Source organism: Toxorhynchites rutilus, chromosome 3 (assembly GCF_029784135.1).
Source record: "Toxorhynchites rutilus septentrionalis strain SRP chromosome 3, ASM2978413v1, whole genome shotgun sequence".
NCBI lineage: Eukaryota > Metazoa > Arthropoda > Insecta > Diptera > Culicidae > Toxorhynchites > Toxorhynchites rutilus.
In genome coordinates, this window is record NC_073746.1 from 57,895,283 (window position 1) to 57,920,762 (window position 25,480).

General features: G+C 40.7%; 1 protein-coding gene across 1 annotated transcript; it reads right to left on the minus strand.

The window, feature by feature from the left end:
• On the minus strand, positions 1–24,818 carry LOC129775846 (CCR4-NOT transcription complex subunit 1). Its single transcript, XM_055780992.1, has 12 exons — positions 24,257–24,818; positions 23,084–23,329; positions 17,725–17,905; positions 9,785–14,106; positions 9,597–9,725; positions 5,211–5,840; positions 4,800–5,153; positions 4,170–4,727; positions 3,864–4,105; positions 3,586–3,796; positions 859–1,007; positions 1–778 (listed from the first exon to the last, which is right to left on the minus strand). Exons 1-12 carry the CDS (start codon positions 24,356–24,358, stop codon positions 685–687), a joined length of 7,218 nt encoding a protein of 2,405 aa, XP_055636967.1. The 5' UTR covers positions 24,359–24,818; the 3' UTR covers positions 1–684.
• Between the last annotated feature and the right edge of the window lie 662 nt (positions 24,819–25,480).

Genomic DNA, 25,480 nt, shown 5'->3' on the forward strand with positions numbered 1-25,480 from the left:
TTTTACATGAAGTGTATAATATTTTATTCACGAATCTAGAATATACTGAGCGATCATAACATACATCTACTAACGCTTAACCATAAGACACCATTATTTTGGGTTTCCAGTTATACTAACATAATTCAGGGACGTTCATCCCTACGAACGAGATACTTCTCCGGACGCTCAGCGCGCATTTCATCAACAAATGAATCGTACTTTCTACACACGCTTATAATGTTTATTTTTTAATGTATGCATAACATGTATTGGACCACCTGGTGTAGATTTATTTGATAGCGTGAACTAATGGTGATTTTTTGTATAATACAGGTTTGATTATCGCCGATTGGTTATTTTGAAACAGTATTACAACTGATGCTATTTACAGTATTATAATGGTGATGATAGGGATAAGTGTTGTAAATTAAAATCAAACGTGAGAGCATGAGAATTACATTTTAACTCATTAAAAATAAACCTTGTTTCAATCAGTTCCGTGTGTCACATTCCAGAAATATTAAAATAAAACTGGACTATCTCTAAACGTGTTATAACACTCACTACTAAACGATATGCTACTAACAATATATCTCTTTACAGTTGAATTCATGTCCGCTACCCCTTTTCTTCTTATCGTAAGAACTAGCGATAGCCCTTCTGCGATGCGATTGCACTTGGGAACCGAACAAACCGCCCATTCTAATTGCACTCTGCAATTTCCGACTCAACGTTCGGCATCTGCTGACTCTTGGATTTGACCACCATACACGAGTTGGCAACCGATTCGAACAACCTATAGGAAGGAATAAAAGGACAATTTTTATGAGTACGAAATGGTGCCAACAAAACAGCAAAAATCAGTAGATTACTTACTTCTCGATTTCTGGCGCGCAGTGAACGAAGTCATGGTCCCAAAATTTATACGCTGGATTCTTGATCAACTCGATGAAGGTGATTAATAAGCCCCACGGGTGCGGACGATTAACAATCAGTCGCTCCAACAGAACACGGGTGATTTGTTCCTGTAATGAAGAAAAACGGAGATTGTATAATTTTGACAAATTGTATGACGCAGTTAGAAGCATGGCAGGCCGATAAAATATTCTTAGTCGTCAAGAAGAGGTTTAGGAATTTGTCTCTGTCTATGATTAAGCATTTAGGCTCATCATTAATAATCATTAATAATTCTACGCCTTACGGCAGTTAACCGGAACATTCGCCATGGCGGACGAAAACATGCAAGTCGGATTCGCCGACTTGGTTACTACATCGATATTCAGCCGCTCCATCTCCTCTAAAGATCGCTTCGAGTAGTAGGCCGATGCCAGATCCGACCAGAACACCGCGTCTTCGCCCTTATGGTATTTCTTGATGAACGATACAACGAAGTGCCTGCCACGGTTAGAGTTCGACTGATAGAGCCGTTTTTTTCTGCTGACTCATGGGTTACTATGATTGATGCTGCATGGGTAGTTTCGTCAGTGCGTTTGAAGGTAAACCCATGAAAAATAGGCAATTTTTGTCTTTTTTTTTTTTAATACACACGTTATCATCAACGTCTTGATGCCAGACTGAGGAGAGTTCACCTCTTGTTAGCCCCAGATTGGATGCAAACGTATGACTGCTCCGGTTGATAAGAATGGGCACCATACCTTCTGCTTCTAAACTGAAATCTTCTCCTCCACTGTCTGCAGATTGCAGTTGAGCTGACACTTTGATTGCGCCAAATGCAGAGCACTGTATTTTCTATTAGCGGCACAGGCTTCCCTATACAGCGCTTTTTTCGGCGCGTTCTGCGAACTATTCGCGCACAACACAACAACAAAAATGTCGACCCAGACATTTCAAATGAAAATGAAAGGTTCTCATATACAATGAAAGTTTATTATTTCGAATGAAAATTTCGTTGTGGCTCAAACCGTTTTCACTGAAACTAATGAAAATGAGAATCTGAAAGAACGTGCACATAGACGCTGGTTGTGTGACTATATTTGCCATCATATGCCTCTTTTAATTTTACTTTTTCTTGGGATACGGTCCCAGGAAAATCCAGTTTGGAGAAATGAAATCGAATGAAACTCTCAATTGAAAGCAGCGATCGACTTTTCACATGTGAACCTGATATATAACCCATTCGAATGATAATGAATATAGTCTATTCGAGCAATTTCAATCGTCAAGTAAAAGCGTCTGCTTTCAAATTCAAAGAAAACGACAGAAAACGAAATCGAAAAATTTATGTTTTTGTATGCGTAGAGAATCTTCCTCAATCGAAAATGACTCTGGCTGAAGAGAAAGGAAGAAGTTAAAAAGCCCTTTTCATCTTTTAGTTTCGAAATTGGCAAGCCCTGATGTCGAAGATTCCAAATCCCCCTTCTTTGCATTGTATAGCCAGTCTCTCCGGTGTCGATTAAAGATGGTGCATTCCAGCTCATTCAGAGAAGCTTTTCCTCATCCCCCTCTGAATTACCCCTATTCTGTATTCCGCCAGATTTGCATTTCGTTCAAAACCTATATTTCGTTCAAGTTATAATTCCGCATTCCCTATTTCGAACGTTTTGCCCATTTAATGTTCGAAGAGAAACAGATCGAACGGAATGCAAAAACAACTGGAACGGAATACAGAATGGAATTTTATCGAGCCGATCGAAATATTTCGAGACGTTCAAAATGTAGAATCGTGGTGAACATCTCCTAGGTTAGCTTTGCTCCATTCGACTACACCAAATCTGAAGGTTAGCAGGAGAACCGCGGATATGTTGAACGCGTGTAGCTTATTTCCCGCATATGGGAAAGTTTTCAGGACACAGCTAACTCTACTCAAGAATTTGTTTTCCAACTCCGTCTTGATATCGGAGTGTTATTCCCGTTGAGCTGACGGAATTCGAGATATTTATAAGATTCACCACGAACCATGTATCCAACAGACATCGAAGCCTCCGGATTCTGTGAACTCTCTTTTCAGCGAATGGACACAGGGGCACTCAACTAGGCCGAACTCTATGCAGAACCCGAATAGCTACACCTACACCATTTTTTCGTGGGCGCCGTCGCCATACCTTATTCTATAGTCATGACAGTTTCGTCACAGCCAGCCCTTTTTTTGTTCTTTATTTTGAGGATTTCAGCCTCGTGGGCTAATTCGTCTCAGGAAAGTTAATCATAAACCCTTCGCGGTCGGAATTGATTTGCCTTGAAAGAAGTCCTATCATCTTTCTACGCTAATAATATTTTGTACGGATATCTATTGTTTACTATTATTCACAGAAAGCCCGTGAACAAGGTTACTAGACATTACAATTCGTTTAGAAGGAAGTGTAAACTAATACATAGTTCAGTTAAGTATTTAGTATGATTCCTTGCTGTGGTGGCTGAGAGTAGACAAATGACCGCAAAGGGTTTATTACTCAACTGAAGACTGAAGAAAGTTGTCTACTTTAATCTTTTGAAAAAGTTTCGAAACATTGATGATTAGGGATGAGCGCGTTATTTCTTCTAGTACTGTAAGAATGTGTTTGAAAAAGTTTTGAAACATTGATGATTAGGGATGAGCACATTATTTCTTCCAGTACTGTAAGAATGATGAGGTTTTGAATTTACCTGTATAGCTTCCGAATTAGCTTCAACGAACAGATACAGAATCGCACAGCTGAAGTAGTGCGTGTGACTGTTCGGATACCGCAATTGATTGGCAATCGCATTCAAGAACAAATACCGTCCCTCGTTGTCCAGATCTACTGCTAGATTTTGGAAAATATCCATATGTGCACTGTGCACGATGGTCGCCATCGTGGGACCCAAATTTTTCGATCTGCAAACAAAATGACAGTTATTGTACACACATACTGAGGAAAGTTAATATTCAGCCGCAGAATTACCTTATATGGGCTATTGCCTGGGTGCCAACGTATAGCACTAGAGCGTTCATCAGCGGGATGTTATACCGGGAGCCCGGTTCATTTGAAATCTGCAGACTGCTGCGTAGCTCCGACAGGAATGTCACCGGTGAACGAGCCTTAAGATATGAATCCAGATCCTTTTTGAAACTGGCTGGAGTAATCGCTGCAGCATAATTCGTGAAAATGCGTGGTGCTCCTCCAATATCATTCAACATGTCCACCTGAATGGAAGAATCCTTATAGCAAAACAAAACAAAATCACAGATAATTTACATTTGCTGCTACCTTCAGATTCGGAGTGAACGGATCCGGTAGCCGCATATTCCTTGGATACGCCGAAAGTATTAGGTTCCGCATTTGGATGCAGTTCGGTGGGATGACATCGCAGAAACCGAAATGATAGTCACACAAAAATTCGGGGAAATCATGCAGCAGCACCAACAGTACACGTAACGTTCCCTTGTACAGATGTTGCACCGGTTTGGCCAATTCGGCGTTGCGAAGGAAAGGAGCCAAGTATTTGAACAAATCAATCAGCAGCTGCGAATACATGGACCAGCCTTTTTGCTGTGGCATAGACGCAAGAATGCGACCGAGGAAAACGCGATTTGAAATAAGCTCTAACCAGGAGTAGCAGAATCCAGGCGCCAGTGAAGGTCTCAGAATGTGGAACGTGTGGCAGAAAGCTGTAATCACACTGACACTAATATTCTCCAGCACAGGATCGTGTGTGCTCAGTTCGAGGAACAGCATGATGAAAATACGGTGGTAGCCCAACTGCTGGAAACCGGTACCGTGCAAGTCTTGGTCTTGCAGCAATATGCCTACAACAATGCCGAGAACCTGAAATGTATCCGAAATAAGAACCACGGGATAAATTCAGAGAATTAAAAACGAAAAAAAAACTGTACAAACCTTGTTAAGCAAATTCAGTTTAGTGCTTGAGTTTCCAGTTTCTCCGGAGTGCTTCACAAGCATCGCAATCAGGCGTACATACGCATCAATCCACTGGAAAATTTTGTTCTTCGACGCGGAGTCGCTCAAATTGCGATAGGTCAAATCAATACAGCATTGAGTTGCATGTCGAAAAAATCTAGTCAGTGGTTCGTCACCCTTCAATATACCGTAAACGTTCATCTTATTGACAAATATACTGAAGGCTTTGAGAGGATCCCGTCCCACTGTATGGGTGTGATAGATAGCGATCCAATCCTTGAGCAGAAACTCCGTTCGTTCAGCAAATCCGGGTGGATCTTCAATATCGGTAGCCTGGAAGTTTTCAACGATTATTCAATGTCACAAATTCTTTCAACTATTAATACATACTCTTGCCTGAATAATGCCCGAATGAATGTAAGACGTTGGTCCTGCGAGCGCCCGATCCACTAGGAATGTGTTGGGGTCGTGGTTCGAACGTAACATTTCAATCAGATGGGCAAGTCCTTCGGGAGCGCGTGGATGAGCCGCTAGTCTTGCGAGTATTTCGATTGTGTTCAAAAGATCGCCCTCGGTGATTACAGGATTGGGGCGCTCGTCGATGAAATATGTTTGCACCAGTTGCATGGCAAACACCACCGCCACATAATTGTTTCCATTGTCCATCAATTGCATCAGCATCATATCGTACTGAGGCATGTTAACAAAATTCGATGAAATCAGCAGATCAACCGCTTCAACGTTGTAACGGATCTCCTCTCGACACTCGAGCATGCATCGTGTGATAGCTTTGTTTGTCCACAGTGGTCCAAAAGCACGCGGGTCCTGAAGTAAACGCATCACCCGCAGATGAATGTCGCGATACAGTTTCATCTGTTCCAGGTGGTCGGTAATATTCATAATCCCCTCCATTATGCCCTCGACAGCTTTGTTCAGCAGGTTGCAGGCCGTCAAATTATCCCGTGTACGACGCGCAAGAACAAGGCACTCAAGCAGTGTGTGCATGTTGTTAACGTGAACCTGTAAAAATGATACATATCATCGCATAATGGTAATTGAGTCTGAGAAAAAAAATCGCATCATGCAAGCAAGGCCTTACAATTTCGCTTCAACTCACACGTCCTCACTCATTAATGAGTCTATCGCCTTTCAATTTGCTGCGAATTCATGCAGGATAAAAATAATGCTATGATTTCTTCACGCTCAATAAAGATAATATCACTTCATCTCTGAACAGTCTCGTTTCGTCCCACGTTAATCTGATCATTCTCCAAACTGAAGCGGAGTTATCAAATCGTCAAATGAAAGAGAAAGTGTCTTACATCGAATGAAAGTGTTTTATATTCAAATGAAAATTTCGTTTGAGTTCAAACCGTATTCACTGAAACTAATGAGAATGACAATATGAAAGGATGTGCAATATGTCAGCAGGCGTAACCAGGCTATGGCGCTGGTTGTAAGCCTAATATGACTCAATCCAACGTGAGTTGACAACGTTCTGATTCACAGCATTAATGTTCAAGAGTCGGAAACAGCAAAAAGTCAGGTACTGTCACGTCACAAAAGTATTGGATATATTCCACCCAATGATTCTTGTAGGAAATTTTCTCAATTTTACTTTGACCTTGTTGCCTTTGGAAATCATGTTGTTCATACACGAAAACGAAAGAAAACTGATTTAAGTATTTCCAGTTGGTTTAAAATATTTGTCTTATGATTTGCAGACGAAAGGTGAACGTAGATTCCGGTGTATACACCTTTTCAGAAAAAAACTCGCACGAACCTTGCAAATATAAACATTCTACAAAGGTTCTACAAAGCGTTGTCGCGTTATAGAATCAATTAAGTGTATTAAACATGAATTTCACCGCATTGTAATAGGAGTAACGGTAAGTTTTTTTTCTTTTTTTTCCAAAAATCAATGCAAAAATGGTTACAAATTTAATATTCAAAGTATTGTGTACATTTTATATGTTCATCGTATCTATACATATGGTGAGTTACACTGTAGCCAATTGGACGTAAGAGTATCCCTTCTGTTCCATTGTACAATTTGACCGGATAGAGGAGAGTTGATATGTTGATATGGTCATTGTTGTGTTACATTGTTGTCTTTTACGGAAGCAAGGAAACTCGTTTGGCACTTCGTATGCGCCGTTTTAAAGTCCTCAGCGTTAATCGACTCTGCGCCAAGTGCTACTCCTGAGAGAGTTAGTATCAATAGCGCACCAACGCGCCCTTCTCCCAATAAGGCTCTTATCGGGGAATTAAAGAAGAGAATCTCAGAGCTGGAAAAGATCGTTAACGAACTAACTAGCAAATTGTCTGAGGGTGGTAGCACCCCCAAAGGGGAACTACTAGTTTGGGCAAGAGGTCAGGTGCAGGTCTCGCCTCAAATTCTCGAAATCCCACTCCCCCCAAAGTACATTCTGCAAAGAAGAGGTCTACCACGCGATCGATAGCTGGGAAACCCACACCAACTGCGGCACCCGCCGCATCTAAATCTGGGTCTGGCTCGTTATCCAGCACAGGTAAGTCCAAACCCAGCACCCCATCCTGCCCTAGGGAGGGTGGATCCAGCGTAGCGCCTAAGCTTTGGGGCTGCTGCTGTACCTTTGTCCGCAAGAGGTTTGATGCAAGGTGTGGGTACTTTTCTACTCGCATTTCTGCCGACCGGAATGTATCTCCCTAACACAGATATCAAAACTAATGAGCCTGAGAAAATGAGCGTTGCAAGAGATGCATGGTGCGGGTACTTTTGTACAATATTGATTTGATCCGGGTCGATCGGAAGAATGCTGCTGTTTCCAGTATACAGTATGCTTCGGGTTCTTTTGTTGCTGGAAGGTGTAGTCCCATTTTCAGTCTGGATTCTTCCAGGTTCACGCACAACCATCGGCAGTCATAATACCGTTGACCTGCGCTGAATTTCCCACCCCAGCCCACGAGAAACAGCCCCACATCAGTGAATGCTACCGTGCTTCATATGCGATTATAGATGCCAGTCCTGGAGACCCCCGTTGCTCTTCCGCCACTCTCAGAGTCGCCTTTTCTTGTTAAACAGCTCGAACTTGGACTTGTCCGACCAAATAACGCGGCTTATTAACATGGTCCTTCGTAAACTGAGGTATTTTTTTTGTGTTGCTGATCATCGGTCGCGTTTTGGCGAAGTAGCTTTTCAGGACCCGTTCCACTAAGCGTCGTCGAATGGTGCGTTTGAAAAGATCCAAATTCAACCTTTCTTTAATCGCCCGAATGGTCGTTCGTGAGTTTTTCTCTACATCCCGGATGATTAGCGTGTCCTTCCTTGCATCAATCTTACGTTTTTGTCCTCTTCCCGGTGGATCGGATACCGAGCATCTGATGCCTCCGAATGACAAGCTGTACCGCACCACGGCTTACCCCATGCTTCCCAGATATGTTTCGTTGAAACTCTTTACGCTGGAAGTCACGCACAACCAAATTTCCACCCATTTTCCGGAAGCTTCTTCAGCGTCAAAAATACATCACTACGCATCAAAAGTTTACTAAACAGCTACGATAATTATATTTGAGTCAGATGCAAACAGCCAGCTGTCAATCGATGAACAAAACACGGTAAAACAAATTTACACAAGTGATTTTTTTATGTCATACCCTAAAAGACCCATTTATGAAAAAAAAATCATGTTTTGTTATTCTAAAAAATAAATCAACGATACTGCAAAAAGGAATACCGAAAAGTTAAAAAAAATAATATTGGAACACTTGGATTTCAAATGGGGGTGGATTTTTCTAGTGCCCATCGCTGTGAATGAATGCAAAAATTAATTGCAAAAGACTTTCGATTTTTCAAAGATCAATTTGGCAAAAATCGATTCTCTGAGAGCGATTTAATCAGTGAATCGATCGCTACGCCACTTTAAAAATCGATTCGTCAAGGCCGATCTTTTTTTTAAAGACTGCTCTGCTGCTCGTCGAACAAGTGTTTCATTATTCCTTCAACTGAAGACATTAAAGTTTGGTTAAGTAAGTGTAAAGATATCTCAAGAAGCATAAAAATAGAGAAAACTTAAAATATTTTAAATATAATCATGTAGTTTTCCAAACACGCCTCTTACAAAGATTGGCACATAAAAATTAAATTCGTTTCAAAGAAATCATATTATAACTACACTCATACCTCGCTTAACGGCCTAGATCCGTTCCTGGGCCGCTAAGAAAAAAGCCGTATAACGAATTAATTATTCAAATACAAATTCATAGAAACTCTATCGGATCGGTTCCAAGCTTGTTCAACGAAAAGCCGCATAATGAGCGACCGTATAGCGAGGTATGAGTGTAGTGTTTTTTCAGATAACGTTACAAATTTCCTCCTAAGACTTGATCTAAAATTTGGTTATTTGGTGCATAACCTCATGGACTGGATCAGATGCCCTCATATAATTCCACTTGTTGTGAAAGCCGGTCCGGGAAAACCCAGTTAGGAGAAATGAAATCGAATGAAACTTCTTTAAGTGAAAACGTTTACTTTCAAATTCAAATGAAACGAGCGCAGAAAAGAACCAAGGACGAATGACTTTCGGGTAAAAGTCTCTTAAAATATACAAGAACAGAACAGAACAAGGACAGTTGAAAAGAACGAAATTGATAAACCGATGTTTCAGCGTGAGTAGAGAATACTCACAACCGAAAATGATTCTGATTGAAGAGAAAGAAACAAAATCATTTTCATTTTTGAGTTTCGAAATTGTCCAGCTCTGAATGCAAGCATAAATTAATGTTCCAATAACTAACCTGTAACTGTGGTATGCTAACGGCATTGTTGAGGAAAGCATCCATCTTGTTAGCTAGCTCATCGTACAGGACACCAATATCATCTGGGGCTGCTGATACTGCTGGGAACTGTGCAGCAGGCAACGTCTCCTACAAAAAAAATCATTTAATATTTCATAACCATAATGCCAACGTCACGCATAACTCACTGATTTGGGTGCGAAAAGAGCGTTATCTCGTTCGTTGATTGGCTGGAAGCCAGGAATATTCCGGGCAAATTCCTCGTAAACAGCCAGTTGACTGGGCGAAACACCACCCACACTCAGTCGGATTCTTTCCGGCATTCGTTCCGCCTGATAGGTCAACACACTCGCATCACAGTAGCGCCGTCCTTCCTGGCGGGCAATCTTTCGCAGTTCGTAATCGGTATTCAACAGCTTATCCATTTCCGGGACAACTTTCTCAATGGCGGTCTTCTGGATGAAAGCCGACACCAATTCCATGTTATCCGCAGCCAACTGACTCGCCGCCGCCTCGGCGACATCCTTCTGTGTCGGGCTAAGTGTGGTCATGAAAGCCGTCTTTATGTTGGTCTGTATGTTTTGCATCAACTGATCCCGACACGTAATCATGGCCATACCAGCGGCCAGATTGCGGGCCAAATTATGAGAAGCCGTCCGCATCCGCTGCTCATCCGAATCGAGCGCGAAATCCTTTCGTATGATTTGCTCACACGTTTTGGCTGCGATCTTCACGGAACGTTCCACCACGGGTGTAATCCAGTCGGTGATCGTTCGTTCCAGAGCCGTTTTGATTATCTGCTTCAGATGGGGATGGGTATGCAACAGCGTAATGTTCGGTGAAAAGGTGACGTGTTGATTGATCGAGGCAAAGGTCGCTATATTGATGTCGGAGTAATGGAAGCGTGGCTCCGGGGGGCCTGTAACGGCCAGCGAAGGGTCCATAGCGGGAATCGCCGGTGAACTCGATGGTCCAGCAACGCTCATTTCTTCGGCCACCTGCATTGCAGCCATGGGTTGCATCTCCTTGCTGGGCTTTGGTTGCGAAAGTTGATACTCGATTATCTGTGAACGCTCGGGATCCTTTAGGTAAACCGCCGGTTTAAGATCCGCGACATCAATGTTCAAGTTCTTGCAAAGCACTTCAATCTCAAACTTCAAATTCAACTTCAACTCCGGTTCTTGGTGCAACTCCGCCAGCACATTCATAATCGCCATCGTCCATGGGTTGGGTGGTTTGAATACTTTACTTTTAGCACAAGACTCCAGCACCTTAGCTACAAATGGGACTACGTACAACAGTTCTTGTTGTCCTTTGTTGTACGCCTCTACGAGTAGTGACTTGATGTCGATGTCCAGATGCAGAATAGGTATGTTTCTTCCCAATGTCATCATTCCCAGCCAGTGTCCCAGATTTTTCAGCAGACTTCTGTCGGAAAAGTTGGCAATACCTTTATCCGATCTGAGCAAAACCTTGATGTTCCGGAAGGTCTCCTTCGTTACCAGTCTGTTGATCTCCGGGATCTTCAGCGCATCTAAAAAGTTCGAATAGAGTGCGTGGAAATTAACCTCGATGGAGGCACGCTTAAGTACCAAATACTGTGCCAACCAAGAATGATAGTCCTTTTGGATGATCTCCTTTATCTCTTCACACTTCTGTTGGAGGTTCAGCTGGCTGAGATTGTTGAAGATGAAAGCCGTTTTATCCTGCATCGAATCGGGAGGTGTTATAAGTTTTTCCTCTCGGTCTTGGGTAGCTACCAGCAACGTGTCGATATTAGTCGCATTAGCAATCGACTTTACACGGGGCGGAGGTCCAGATGAGGGCGCGCTCATTTGCCCTAAATTGGCTTTGCTAGCCGCTGGGGCCGATGTAGAAGAGCTTAGATTGCTCGTGCCAGGCACAGAATTACTGCGATATAATGGATTTCCACCAGCAACCACCGCAGGCCCAGGAATCATTTGCGTGATTGACGTGGGTAACGGACCGGGTCCCAGTGTCTTGTTTGGAGGCTCTTGACCTTGCGCCCCATACTCAATATACTCGATCAAATGAGGCGGGAACTGATCGAAATGTGCGATCGAATGAACATACTCACAATATTTCGGATACAGGTGCAACTTATTTTTGAAACGATCCAGTGCAGTGACTCCAAAATAATACATTTTAGAGCCTTCCGGTTTTTTCAGTGCGTCAAGCACACATCGCAGCGCCAATCCCAGAGCCACGTAGGTTGTGACCAGGTTCCTTTCAACCATTCCACCAAAGAGCTGAGCGGTAATCTGTAGCTCTTTATCCGGGTATTGTGGGAAGAACTTGTATTCCTCGAACAGATTCCGAAGCATACACTGATAGACGTCACATTCCCGACGGACTATCGAGTCCTTGAAACGCTGCAACATGTCGAGAACTTCATCTATAGTCAAGCTGTTGTGCGGCGGATGATTGTAGATTCGCTGGAAGTAGCTATTGGCTTCATCTTCCACTTCCTTCGATACCTGTTGTCCTCCTATCTCTGCAAAGCTCGATTGGCTCGTGCTAGATAAGTTCAGCTTATCGCTGTTAAGATTCGCTTGTGTCTGCGGTAAACGATTGACGTTCCCGATAGATCCCGTCGGAGGTATCGTCATCAACGGGAAAGGGCTGTTCGAGGGCCCTCCTGCCAATAACCTCGAGGGCGAAGCTGGCGTTGTCGTCACCAAGCTACTGATCGCATTTCCGAAGTTAAAGCTGCTCCCTGGGCCGGGAATATTCAGTCCAGCCATATTGCTTGCTAAGCCGGACAGCGTATCGACAGATTGTGGAAATATCGGTCCTCCCAATCCGGAGGCACTGAATGGTGTATCCAGGCCACGATGTGGCCTCAAGACACCCGGTGGAGGAGGCTGTTGCTGCTGGGGCGTTTGCTGAGCTCTGTTCTTGTTGTTCACCATTAAATTATACTGGCCAATGGTCATAATAACTTCCGCCACTTCGGGACTAACATTTCCGATACATGCCTGTAAACAGGTGAAAATCGTAGTCAAAGTCTCCGGCGGCAGCTGCGCCGACTTCGGCAACTGCTGCTCGTCAGTATACTTGCCAGGCATAAGCTGTGGACAGCGGCGCTGCAAGAATTTCATAATTGTTTTCACGAAAGGTTCTCCATGCTCACGAATTTTATCCGCTAACCATTTCTCTAGCTTGAGATATTCACGGCGGGAAGCCAAGCAAGCTAGGTCGATGATAAAAACGAATGATCTGACATTCAGCAAATTTGATAACGCCTTAAGGTCCTGTGCAACATCCAAGATTCGCGAGAGTCGAGATTGATCATTCTCACCGCGCATGTACCAATCACTCATCGAGTGCAGAATGATATGTCTCAGAGATGGATTGAAACTGGTGTTATTCCACGCGTGATGTAGAATCGTGCCTGAGTTCGGATGATTACCGAGAAAAATTGGAACTAATGCGGTGAAGAGATCCTGTCGGATCACTGTCACTGGTGGGTTAATTTGGAGCAATGCCAAAAACAGTATGTCCGGGCACAGCTGAATCGGTATCTTGAACACTTCCATCACTTGAGAGTACAATCCATTATCTGCAATATGCAACAAAGTATCGACCAAATGCAGCGACATCCAGGAAGCAATCTCTTTGTTGTCGGTCTCCGGGGGAGTCTTCAACAGATCCACCGAAACACTCGTATAGATGTGATCTGCAAACGAGTATAGATCCGGATTCTTCACAATCATCGATATCAACGAGAGATGACCTTCGAAATTAGACCATCGCTGGTAAATACACTCGACCGGGAAATTCTGCCCCAAACCATTCGCTTGTATGCCCATCTTCACCGTGCTCAACAGTAACGACAAACCGGCACGATCTTTGATCATAAATTCACCATGGTCAAGCGCCAGGCAAATATCCTTCCAGTTCAGATTCGGTACAACATCCTTCAAAGCCTGCACAAAAATTTCCGGTTTCCAGGTGCTATTCTCAGCATTAGACCCCCCATCTTTGCCCTTTCCTCCGGGATCACTTCCTTGCGGCCAGAAGCTATTAGGCGTCGGCAAATTGATGCTACTCTCGGACAGAGAAGCATGCGTCAAACACATCGACGATATAATCTTCGCCACATCCTGGGCCGATATCTCCCGACCACCAACTTTGAGCAGATGATTCTTGCAGTCCTCCAGCGAAGCGGTGAAAGTGTATCCGACCTCCATCACCAGACTGCTCCATGCGGTGTCCATAATCGAGGAGCGTAACAGCGACTGCGAGTTAAGCTTCACCGACTGGGCGGAAACCTCCGAGTCCTCGGGGTACAACAGTGGGGCGAGAATCAGCGGAACACGATCCCGTGGAAAGTCCCGACACAGCTGCTGCACGAACTTGCTGTGGAGCGCGTCGGACAGACCAAAGTCGTAGTGTTTACCGTGTGAGATGCGTGTGAGAATGTGCTGCAGGAATTCGGGCGAGACGTCGTTGAGGCTTCCCTCCTGGTTCGGCGATTGGGATGATTCTGAAAGTGGGAAGGTAAATAACAAACGATGTATAAATTATTCTTTTCACATTTTTTGACATACGACTATGTCTTTGATTTATGTATAGGAGATATAGTGCCAATGGATGTATGGGATAAAAGTGACCCTCGAATTTTCAAACCGAACTTAATTAAAAATATTGATTCCCACGAAAAACTACCCTATGCAAAATATCATCTCAATCGGACTTCATTTACTAGTGTCGCACAGCGGTCAAAGTTTGAGTATTTGGAAAACCGAAAAATCACCCAAGGTGGGAGAAAGGAAATCGGGGTTTTCGAAAACAAATTTTTTGATGCCAAATGTCTTCAAATTGGTATACGAGGCAAAACGTATGGTTTAGGGTGCCGATAAAAATCGTCATATCGATTTGTCATACGGAACTCCCTGCGATATGTTAATTTGCACGATAAAATACCCTCTGCAAAATATTAGCTCATTCGGACTTCATTTACTTTTGTCGCAGGTGTCAAAATTCAAGTTTTCTGAAAACCGAAAAATCACCTTGTATTCTGGAGTGGCAAGCTCTAAAATACGCGTGACCTCAGTGCAAGTCGGAAGAAATTTCTTTGACTAAAAATCTCCCGTCCAGATCGTGAATCGAACCCGAACCCCCGGCATGATAATGTGGGTCGCTAACCACTCGGCCACGGGAGCACCGTAGCGATTGTACTAACCACTCGATTTCTTTCCCGACGCAACGAGCAATCTTTTGCCTACAATTAGGCGTTAACCCAAAATGTGAATCGATGCAAATCACGAGTTATTCTCAATTTTTTCAGACAAACAGGCATTTATAAGTTGGCAGAATCAATGGAGGGATGATCCTGGAAGATAGTTTTACTCTATTATCCCCAAAGTTCAATCAATTCGGACTCAATTCACGTCTTTAATGTGTAGATTTGGCTACTAACAATTGATGTAATTGTGGTCCAGGATTTCATTATATCGATCATGTTATTTAGTTATGTAACACATGTAATTAATGAATTTAACTGACTTCTGTTTTAGAAGTTCGAAAAAGTATACTCACGCATATAAGATTATGATAGCTGGAGTAGTCGCGATCTTCATATTATGTTCCCCATATATGTCTTCCTAAGAAGCCCGCTTCGATTCCTCGAATGTACTTGCCCGATATCTTTTCCCTTTCCTATACTTAACACTCCTATACTCGCGCATTGGTCTGTCAGACCGAGAAATCAATAATTCGTTCATTTCTCAGAAAATGTCAACACTACGACTTTGCGATTCTCTCTAGCTTCGTTATTCGTCATTCATCATCGTTTAGCGTATCACATGTGTTGGTACAAAGGGGATATTCTAGAATATTGTTGAATGAAACGTATAAATTAATGTTAGTAGCGTGGAATATTTATTGAATATAATATAATGCATAAGATCATTATCTGACTATTCTTTTTCGATTTCAGTTCCTTTTGTAACTGGATCGAACAGATCCACATATAAACTATTCGTCGATATATTCGTCGTTAGATTCATACATTCAAAAGCAAAATATAAATGTTTGACTTTCGTATAGTTATTCGCTAAATATAATGGTCATACATATACAAACACAATTCCACTCGTGGAAGAATTGTAAACAATAAACTATAAACGTATAGAGGCCAATGAACTGAAAAGTTTAAACCCTCTTAAAGCCAAAAAGAAGAAGAAGAAACTATAAACTTATCGGTAGTTTATGGAAATTTTTAACAGTTACAGTTTCGGGGATATTTTTTTTATAATGGACAATATCGACAAAAAAACAAGAAAAAGAAAAGGAAGTTCCTAGAAATCCTCTTATCCTTCTCTTTTTATGCCCCATCTAAAAAAAGGCATTGATTCTTAGTTTACCAAGAAAACAGAGACAAAGAATATTGGAAATATGAAAACGTTATATTCCAGAACCTTTATCATCTGGTAATTATCTAGAAGGTCGTTATACATTCTTCTCTTCGATAAAAGACCCGAAAAACACGCAACAACTGCATGAAATGTAAAAGATAGGTTTGTTTCGAGCATGCATGCACGTTTTTATGTTATTTTATAGCTCTTTATACTTCCATGAATTATATTTAGTTGCATACTTTTAATCAATAACAGTGAAAAACTCGAATTTCGTTATTTGAATCAAAAAATACTCAACTTTGAAGGAGGCTGAATTAGATGACTAATAGAACATAATAAAGAAGAAGAAAACATATTTTTTCTAGTTTTCTCATTCAATCATACCCTCTTCTTCAAATAAATGTCAATAAAGCCTGAAAAATACACAATGGCAACAGAAGTTCAATTATCGGTCTGTGACACCGTGCGCGAGTATACGTGTTATGATTTTGCACGCGAGTACAGGAGGGTTAAGCAGAACCCAATAAGATCAAAGGGCACTCATGGTGCCCTGGCTAAAAAATTTATTACAACCCCCTACAAACAGTGTTCCGGACAACGTAGCAACGAAGGAGAAAAATATATTTTTATCTATAATACATTTCTGTAGTTATAGATTTATTCGACCTAGGTTTATATTTATGTATTATTTAAATTTGTGTTTGAAAATGATAAACGATGACTCCTTGTCTTCTTCTGCATAATTGAATAAACAGAAAAAAGGGTAGTAATGGCTTTAATGGTTTTTTTGTGTACTTTTTTGAACAGAATGTGGTTCCGGATTCTACCGCGTCATCTCATCTATCCCGTAAAGTATACAAGTTCATACAGTAAACGAAATACAGATGTTAAACAATGAAAAAACACAATTTAAATGCAATTACTACACACAATCACAGTCCTATGTCAAGATCCCGTCCGTGCCCCTAGGCCAAGACTCATCAACTGTTTATATAATTATACAAAAAGTTCAGGTATGTGTTGACCACTTTCGCAACATGACGTCGAGCATTGTGACGCAATGAAACTAGTTTATCGCACTTGGTGTTGCAGTAGTTTTTCATCCACTTTTCGGTTCGGTTCGATTTATGCCGTCTAGTAGAGAGTGCTTCTGTATTTTTACACCACACTCACACATTGCTGTTGTTTTTATGCGTTGCCACAGGTAGATTGAAGTGGTTAGGAAATGTAACATAATGTTGCTGACGGAACAGAATATAATTACCTGTGACCAAAAGTGCGTGTCAACCGCAAAAAAAGATCGCAGTGATAGCTTTTGCAATGCATACTCAGGATACTGGTCATCTTGTGTATTATCCTCATGGAGCAAGAAAAACTCATCAATCAACTTCAACTGCTTTTACAAAACCCTGTCAACCATCGGTTCTACTTGAGATCACCGAAACTTTCTTCCAATGAGTTATTCATGAAATTTCCTAAATAATGTCCGAAGAGATAAACAAGCGAATTGAACAAAAAAGCGTAGTCCTGCGTCAACAATACGATCGTGTTTTCGAACGATTTGCGTTCGCGATTCAACCATCCCGTGGGGAGGCCCTCGCGAATAATCGGCGTTTCACTTTATATGAGATTGTGGAAACAAATAGGTTTGTTACGAAATATAGGTAAATAACTCGATAATTCTAATTAGCATAGAACCCTCAACTTAAAGTATGTAATTTAGATTTTTTGTTATATCTTACCTTGATCAACGTACAACTGAATCAGTCCAGCCACACAGCTACGTCCGAGGTCTTCGGCACTTTTAACTGTTTCCGAATGGGACGAATGAAGCAGTGCAAACGCTAACGCCGCTTCCTGGATCGGCGTACACCCAAGAGTTTTCGCAATCTGCGTCGCGAGATTCGCTGATGGTATTAACGTCTGTTGAAGGATCGGCGGAAAGGATGAAGAAAAAATTATTTTGACTGAATTGTTTTCTAATATTAATGAACTTGAACGCTAGTCGGCCATAAACTGTGTATTTCGGACTTGATTCCAATAACCTAGAGGAGTTCGATTTCAACAATAAAAGAGTGGTGACTAGCTTTGAATTGAATCGAACATAGGTTGATCAAAAACTACAACAAACATAAAAATATCGAAAAAGAGGAAATCCAATTTCATGTTCCATTCTCACTGCTAAGGATTTGTATGACTGAAAATCGTTTAAATTCACTTCTGGAAGCAATGGTATATATTTGAATATACTCATATCATATACTAAAGTAAGATAAGTATCCAATTATCTGACATATTACAGCCAAATGAAACGGATATAGGAATATTAAAATAAAAATTGATTTACAGAGTGTTAGGTAGCTGACCCAGATTCTAATAATTGACTAAAAGAATTTTACGCGTATGATCAAATCTTAACTATTACAGAGTTATTGAGATTTTCTTAATTTGAGCTCTTTGTCCTAAACAAGCTAAGCTATGCTATTTCATTTATGAAATTTGCCCAAATGCGTATTCTCAATTACCTCCTAAAACATTCTGGATCAGCAACCCAACAGAGTGTATTGTTGAATCAGGGTTGGCACAATGAAATCTGCAAATAAATTTCACCAAAATAATTTTTCGATGTGGATGGTAATCACGCACTACTCCCCGTGGCAGAGTGGTTAGCATCACATATTATCATGCCGGGCGTTCGGATTCGATTCCCGTTAGGCGTGGTACACAAATAACGTAACTCTAAAAACGCGGTTTTTGGATCGCCCCCTACGTAACAATAAGTAACGCAAGACAAACCCCCCCCCCCACCCTTGAGTTACACAACGCTAACATAATCCGTTCAAGTTAATCATTTGGAAAAAAATCATAATATTCCAACTCTTGAGTATAGAAAATATCAAACTAAAAAAATCAGACATGTTTTTTTGTTGCTGCCCGGGTCGGTATCTAATAAACGGGGGTTCCTTATATGCAAGTAGTGACTTCGGAAGGACTATCGACAAGTTTATTCGATTTCGAACAGAGACGGAAAATGAATGCTCACATCTGTTGGGATTGGTGCTTTCAAGCCATATGGCGTTTAACTGACAGCTCAGTTGTCAGTGCCGACTTTCAATTTGGGTCCCAAACTCGATAGCCACGAAGCCAGTTTGAAAATGTTAAAATTCAAATGAAATTTTTCACACCATATTATTAATTACTTGAAACACGTATTCCAGACTATTATTTACAACAGACTCGGCGAGTACAACATTTCCGACATTTTTACTGAGGCTTTACATTACAATAGAAAGTTTTCTTCAAAAAAAAAATCTTATGAGATTTTTGCACCGCCTGCAAACAAAGTGTTTTTCATTGAAATAGAATACTCATTTGATACACAGAAGTTAATTTTCATTAATAATTTGAATTTTAAAAACGTGTTCATTCTGCCTGAGAGCCAATTATTATTTTTGGCGCCCCCTAAACTGGTAAACAAAGCTCAATGCCGTCAACGCGAATATAACAGTTGAAAAGACGAGGGACAAATGAAACTAAACTGATGCCTTAACACGAAGAGCGAGAGACGGTCAGTTCATTTGAATCTTACAGCTCACACACTCTCTTCAATTCTACAGCTCTTTTCTCTCCTTCATCATCATCAAAGTGAGCTGAAGAGCTGTTTGATTTTTTTTGCGAGCTGTTCCGCGTCAACTCACTTCAAAGAGTCGATTCTTCGGAACAGCTCATGAGCGGATGGCACATCTCTAACTGGGATGCTCTACGTGACGAGCAAACCATTCGACTGACTAATTCCTCATCGGTTTTGGGAGTTTACGGACTCAATATATACTGCTTTGACGGGATCGCTAGGTTGTTACACACATCAGCTAACGATTCCCCTGCATACTCAAAATATTTCGTTCTCAGTTCCGGGTCTTCTGATTTGAGTTTTTCATCCAAGTGAGATTCATCATGATCATGAGGAAATATTGAACCTGCTAACTCCCGGGAAAGAGAAACCATCCGACGTTCAATTCGGTTGGAAGCACTTCGCCCTGGAGCATTTGTAGCGACCAATATTGTATTAAGATTCAATTGATTAAAATGGTAAATCGAAAATATCTATGATCTTTTTATAACGAGAGTTCTCGTCTGGTCCTTCTTCCGCATTAATTCTAAATTCTAAACAGGCAGAGGTAGATTAAGAGGGGACCCCTGTCTGGAAGGTCGAAAAACAATTAAAAAAAAATTTCGTGGTTTTTTTCGGATGTTATGAATAAAGTGAGGTGTTCGGGTATTTTGGTTATTGTTTAAGATGTATTTCCCATTTTTTGAGTGTATGAATTATGATTATTACGGTGGATGCGTAGATGGTGTCTGACAATCGATACCTTGTTGGTGAAATTGGTTCTGAAGGATCGGACGAGTAGATCCTGAAATATCGATACCACCAGCTGAAAATCCAGGGTTTCGAGAAAAACGCGTTTAACCCTTTCACTACGGCAGTGTGCTCCGCCGGAGTGCTACTGCTAAACGGAGCACTGCGCCGAAAAGTATGCATACCGCGCTGGTGTGATCGATGTGAAGTATCACTCTGTTGTCTATAGACGACGCTTGTAGCGAAAGGGTTAAAGATTCGTACAGCAACACTATATCCAGGGTGGCCACTCAATTTCGGTTTTTGAATTTCCGCATTTTTCCCACAATGATTTCACGAAATTCCCGACTCTCAAAAAATAAAATTTTATATTATGTTGTTAGTTAAAAATTTTTGAAACCAGAATTGGGAAAATATTTCTACTTTCTTGTTTCCAAGTACCGCATGTGACATTTATCAGAACTGACAACAAGCTCATTGATCACATCTAAACATATTTCAAGCATGTTCCGGATATTCTCTGTGATCAGTTCCTGAGTTGAACCAACAGTCCATATTGCGACTCAATGTATACCTGGTACTAATAAACGCAAATAATATTTGAAGGATTTCAATAATTCATTGTGCTCATTAAAAAAGGCTTCCCGTTCGCTGGCAATGCGCCTGGCTTTGAGATTACTTGCGCTTATTACATTGCGCAAATTGTCGTCTGGAAAAAAACGAATAACGGTTAAACGGGGATATGGGGAAATGGAGATAAATATTTGGAGTTGTATGTGTTTTTTGAAGACGAACTTAAGAAAAAAAAATACGAAAAAATTATTCAGATATATTTCTCTTCCAGTATAGGGCCCTAATCGGTACAATAATTGGTACTCTAGTGGTATCATATATAGTTTACGACTTGTTCTCATACCCACCGGATATTTTGTGTATAATTTCTTAAAAATCGTTCGAGCCGTAACGTAGGAGTTCGACCACGAACATCGTGACACGATATTTTTATAAATATAGATTTCATGAAGATATGCGAAGCTTTCGGTGCTAAATTCCATCGAATGGTATTTATATGAAAAAAAAAACCAAGAAAAATCCTGCAAATTTTTCATGGTGGTGCGTTTTACCGACACGGTGTGTCTTACCCTAAGTTCTCCAAATACAAAACTGAAGAGCCTGGGAAAATCGTTATTTCAGATACTAGTGGGGAATTAATTTTCATGTTTAAAGCTTCTAAGTATAAAAAGTAGAAGTTGAAGTTGTTGATCCGTACAAACCGGAAGTACTTCTGTACCCGCATGTTTTTTTTCACATCGGAATGTGTGTCTAACATGGACTACAAAAGCGTGTACAAACACAACGCTTTGGCTCGATTATTCTAGACTGCATTGGAAAGTATGTTTTCAAATCAAATTTGTAACTTGTAATTACTTGTAACAAAGAGTATACAGGTAAACTTCGATATAACGTACATTTCACTTTCAAAATTGTACGTTGTATCGAATTGTACGTTATATCGAAGCATAATAAAGTACTCACAAACGTAGTCTATAATACATTATTAAGTTGCTGTTTTAGTAAAGTTAATGAATAACTTCAATCAGAAAACGAAACCAGCCTTTCTCATGATGTTTCCCTTCGTACTGTTGATTAAAGCATGATTCGTTTAGAATCCGGAATTACAAAACCAGCTGTATTTCGGGATTGATTGAAGGTACAAAACTTGTTTTAGCATCACAATACAGATAATTCATTGTTCTATCAGAAAAAAAATATTGAAAATTTTCTTCCTTTACACTTTGGAAATGTGTACGTTATATCGAGGTAAAATGTACGTTATATCGAGTGACGTTATATCGAGGGTACGTTCTGACGAGGGTACGTTATATCGAAGTTTCCCTGTAATCTATTACAATGCATGAATTGGTGTTACATGGTATTTGTTCAAATTCTTTACTCACAAAGCAAATATGCTGAATTCAATTAAATTCGAAAATTGTTTCATTCAATCAATAATTTAATCAATACAAACAAATTATTATTAAGGCAACGGTAGTCCCACGTCAACCTTGCGGTTATATCATAGATATAACCCACTCAATTTTAAAATCGGGCTCTTGAAAAAAAATAGTTTGATGCTAGATGTCTTCAAATTGCACGAAACTAGATCTACTGTAACCTCTATTTTTTTGTCAAAAACTGACTTTTCGGCACTCGGTCGTTTCTCTGGAAAGTCAAGTCAATTTTTGAGAAAAATGTTTTTTTTTTGCAAATCAACATTTCGCCTGAAGTCCCGTATGAAAAATCAAGATGTCCATTTTCATTGGTACCCTAAACCATACCTTTCACCTTGTATTCCGAAAAAAAACAACAAAAAACGAAGTGCCAGAGAGGCGGTTTGATGATGACAAAAAAAATTTGAGATGACAGTAGTTTCATGCAATTTGAATGCATTTGGCTTCAACATATATTTTTTTTTTGGAAAACCACGATGTCATGTATGCCTCAATGTTGAAATTTTGTACGCCCAACAAATTTATCAACAACATATGTATGCACTGTACTTTCTGGCAGCACTTCAACAGTGCTTGATACACTTGCACAACATTGAGGTTATGTGCCCAGTCAAGTAAAACGCGAAGGGAGAAGAAGCAAACAATAAGAACAAAAGAGTAAAGAAAAAGTCAGACGCACACAATTACACCTGGAATGCTAGAGCAAAAAAAAGATTGAATGTTTCTTACCCTTTGATGCGGTAGCGGATTGTCTACCGCGTAACAGATATTCCCGACAAGCTGCGGCTTGCTGAGCAATCCGATGAGTTCCGCCGTTAGAAGACGGAACTGCAGCGGCGAGTTGTTGTTATTGGTGTTACTGCTCCGGCAATGTCCTGTCGTGGCGTCTCCAGCTGCAGCACAAGAAAAGTCTATCGCAGAGAATAAACAACGCAGCAGATGACGATCGGCTTCTAATCCAAAGTCTTTCACAAACTGCAGCAGCAATAAACGGGATGTTACCAAAATGCAGGAAATAAAAAAGGAATAAAGCCACAAAAACCAGTCGCATTCGACCGGAAAATTTTGGGCGATGTAGGAGGAAAAAACGAAAGAAAAATTTTAGTTTTCTTTATCACACACCGTCTCTCACTTTTAATACCACTATATCGAATGTCACAAATGACCCCACAGAGGTTTTTCGGAAGGATTTCCCATGGCGAATGCTAGCAGACAAATTTTTATCACTATTTCACTGGAAACACGACCGGACCGTGGCAGAGCAGCAGAGGATCACTTCTCTTTCACTTCCGATCAAACATGGCCGACCAAGTTTACTCTCAGGAGCGGCGTTGGTGGCGGCACCTATCATGCGCTAGTCATTATTTTTGAACGATTGTCTTTCCGTGGGAGAAAAAGAGTAGGAACACAAACAGTACGCAAGCCATCTCTGTTCAGCTGATTTCAACAAATGGAAATGGAAATGACAGCTAGCACAAACTATTTATTTTGTTCGAAAATGCCAACACTGCTGGACACAAAACAAAAGATTTGACATAAACATTCGCATTGTAAACATTTCAACCATGATGTGATGGTTATTTTCATAATTCAAATATGAAAAAAAACATGGTTTCATGGTATAAATTGAATTTGTAAATAAATTTCAAACCTTTTGCATTGATGAGCTTCTCCAGTAAAGTCTACTACCAACGTCAACAGGAAATCCTTCCGATTTTAGTCACACACTGTTATAAAATGACCTCAACTGAATGATTTCGGTTAATGTTATTCTGTGATGACATTCGATTCGACACTCTCCACTAGTAATGGATGATGAACATTACAAAACGTGCACACGCACTATGGCTATTATTGTTGATATGATGTCGATTTAGCCTTGTTTTACACTTTTTTTCTCACCTGTCCTAACTGTCGGCCGCTCAAGGCAAAGTTCTTCTTATTCAAGTTCGACACGAGGTAAGCGATCTGCGTGAGGGCGTATGAGCAAAGCTCTTGGTTCATACTTCCATCCAAATGGGGCTAACGAGCGCTTCCAACGCTTCCGCGGTTGAAGCTCTCTTCGGTTATTGCCACCAACTTGATGCGATTGATAATATCAAGAAATAGCGACGAATATTGCGGACCGAACGATTCGCTTCTTGCTTGCCAGCAGCACCAGCTATGCTGTACGTGAATGACGTTTGGACTCTTCTTCTTATTGCTGTCAAGATCGCTCTTCTTTTGCACGGGATGAAGGAAGAAAATTTTGCTCGAGGGAGGAAACTTTTCGACTGTATTTTTCACGCGCTTGGCCCTCATTAGGGCGGTCTTTCCGATTGTCACTCTTCGCAGCACACTCCAGGGAATAGTTTGCGACAAAAACCGAGCGAAACAAAGCGGGAAACCGAAACGAAATGTGAAAAAATGTACACGCGCGAATCAATTTGCAACCACTTCCTCGTAATACTCACTGGAAATTACACGAATCGAGCTGAGTTTTCACTTTCTTGTCATTCTCCCAGTGTTGTTGTCTCTTTCTTTTGTCAAATCATTTTCGAATCCCTGATAGAAAAGCGATTAGCCGGGGCACGTTCATGGGGCGTCAGTACTGTATTCGCAATTCAGGCCCACATACAATCGACCAAAAAATAAGAAACAGAGTGTTGAGTCGAAATTTTTAAGTAAATTTTGAAATGTTGTAACTTTGTTAAAAATCAATGCACGAAAATGGAATGTGTATTATTTTAAGCTACAATTCTCAAGTTTTGGAATATTCTATCTTGATTTGTGTAGATGTCGTGAACAAAAAATATGGAAAAGAAATGAAAAACTTTTATTTTGTTTATCAAAACTTCTATAGCAGATCTAAATAAATTGATCAATTAGCTTTCATTTGATTCCTAGACTCCTGTAAGATTAAAGAATAAAAAAATACCCCTGCATCTTTGATGATGGTGATAATTCAATAAATCCAAAACCACTATTCCAGAACCCGATCGGTTAGCGCAATGTCTGTTAAGTGCGATTCACATACAACATCAACGTCACATTCACGTCCCGAAAAATAACTTTTTTTGTATCAAATATGTGTTCTATATGATAGATTAACACATTTTCAGCAAGTGGTGAAGAAATCGTGAACGA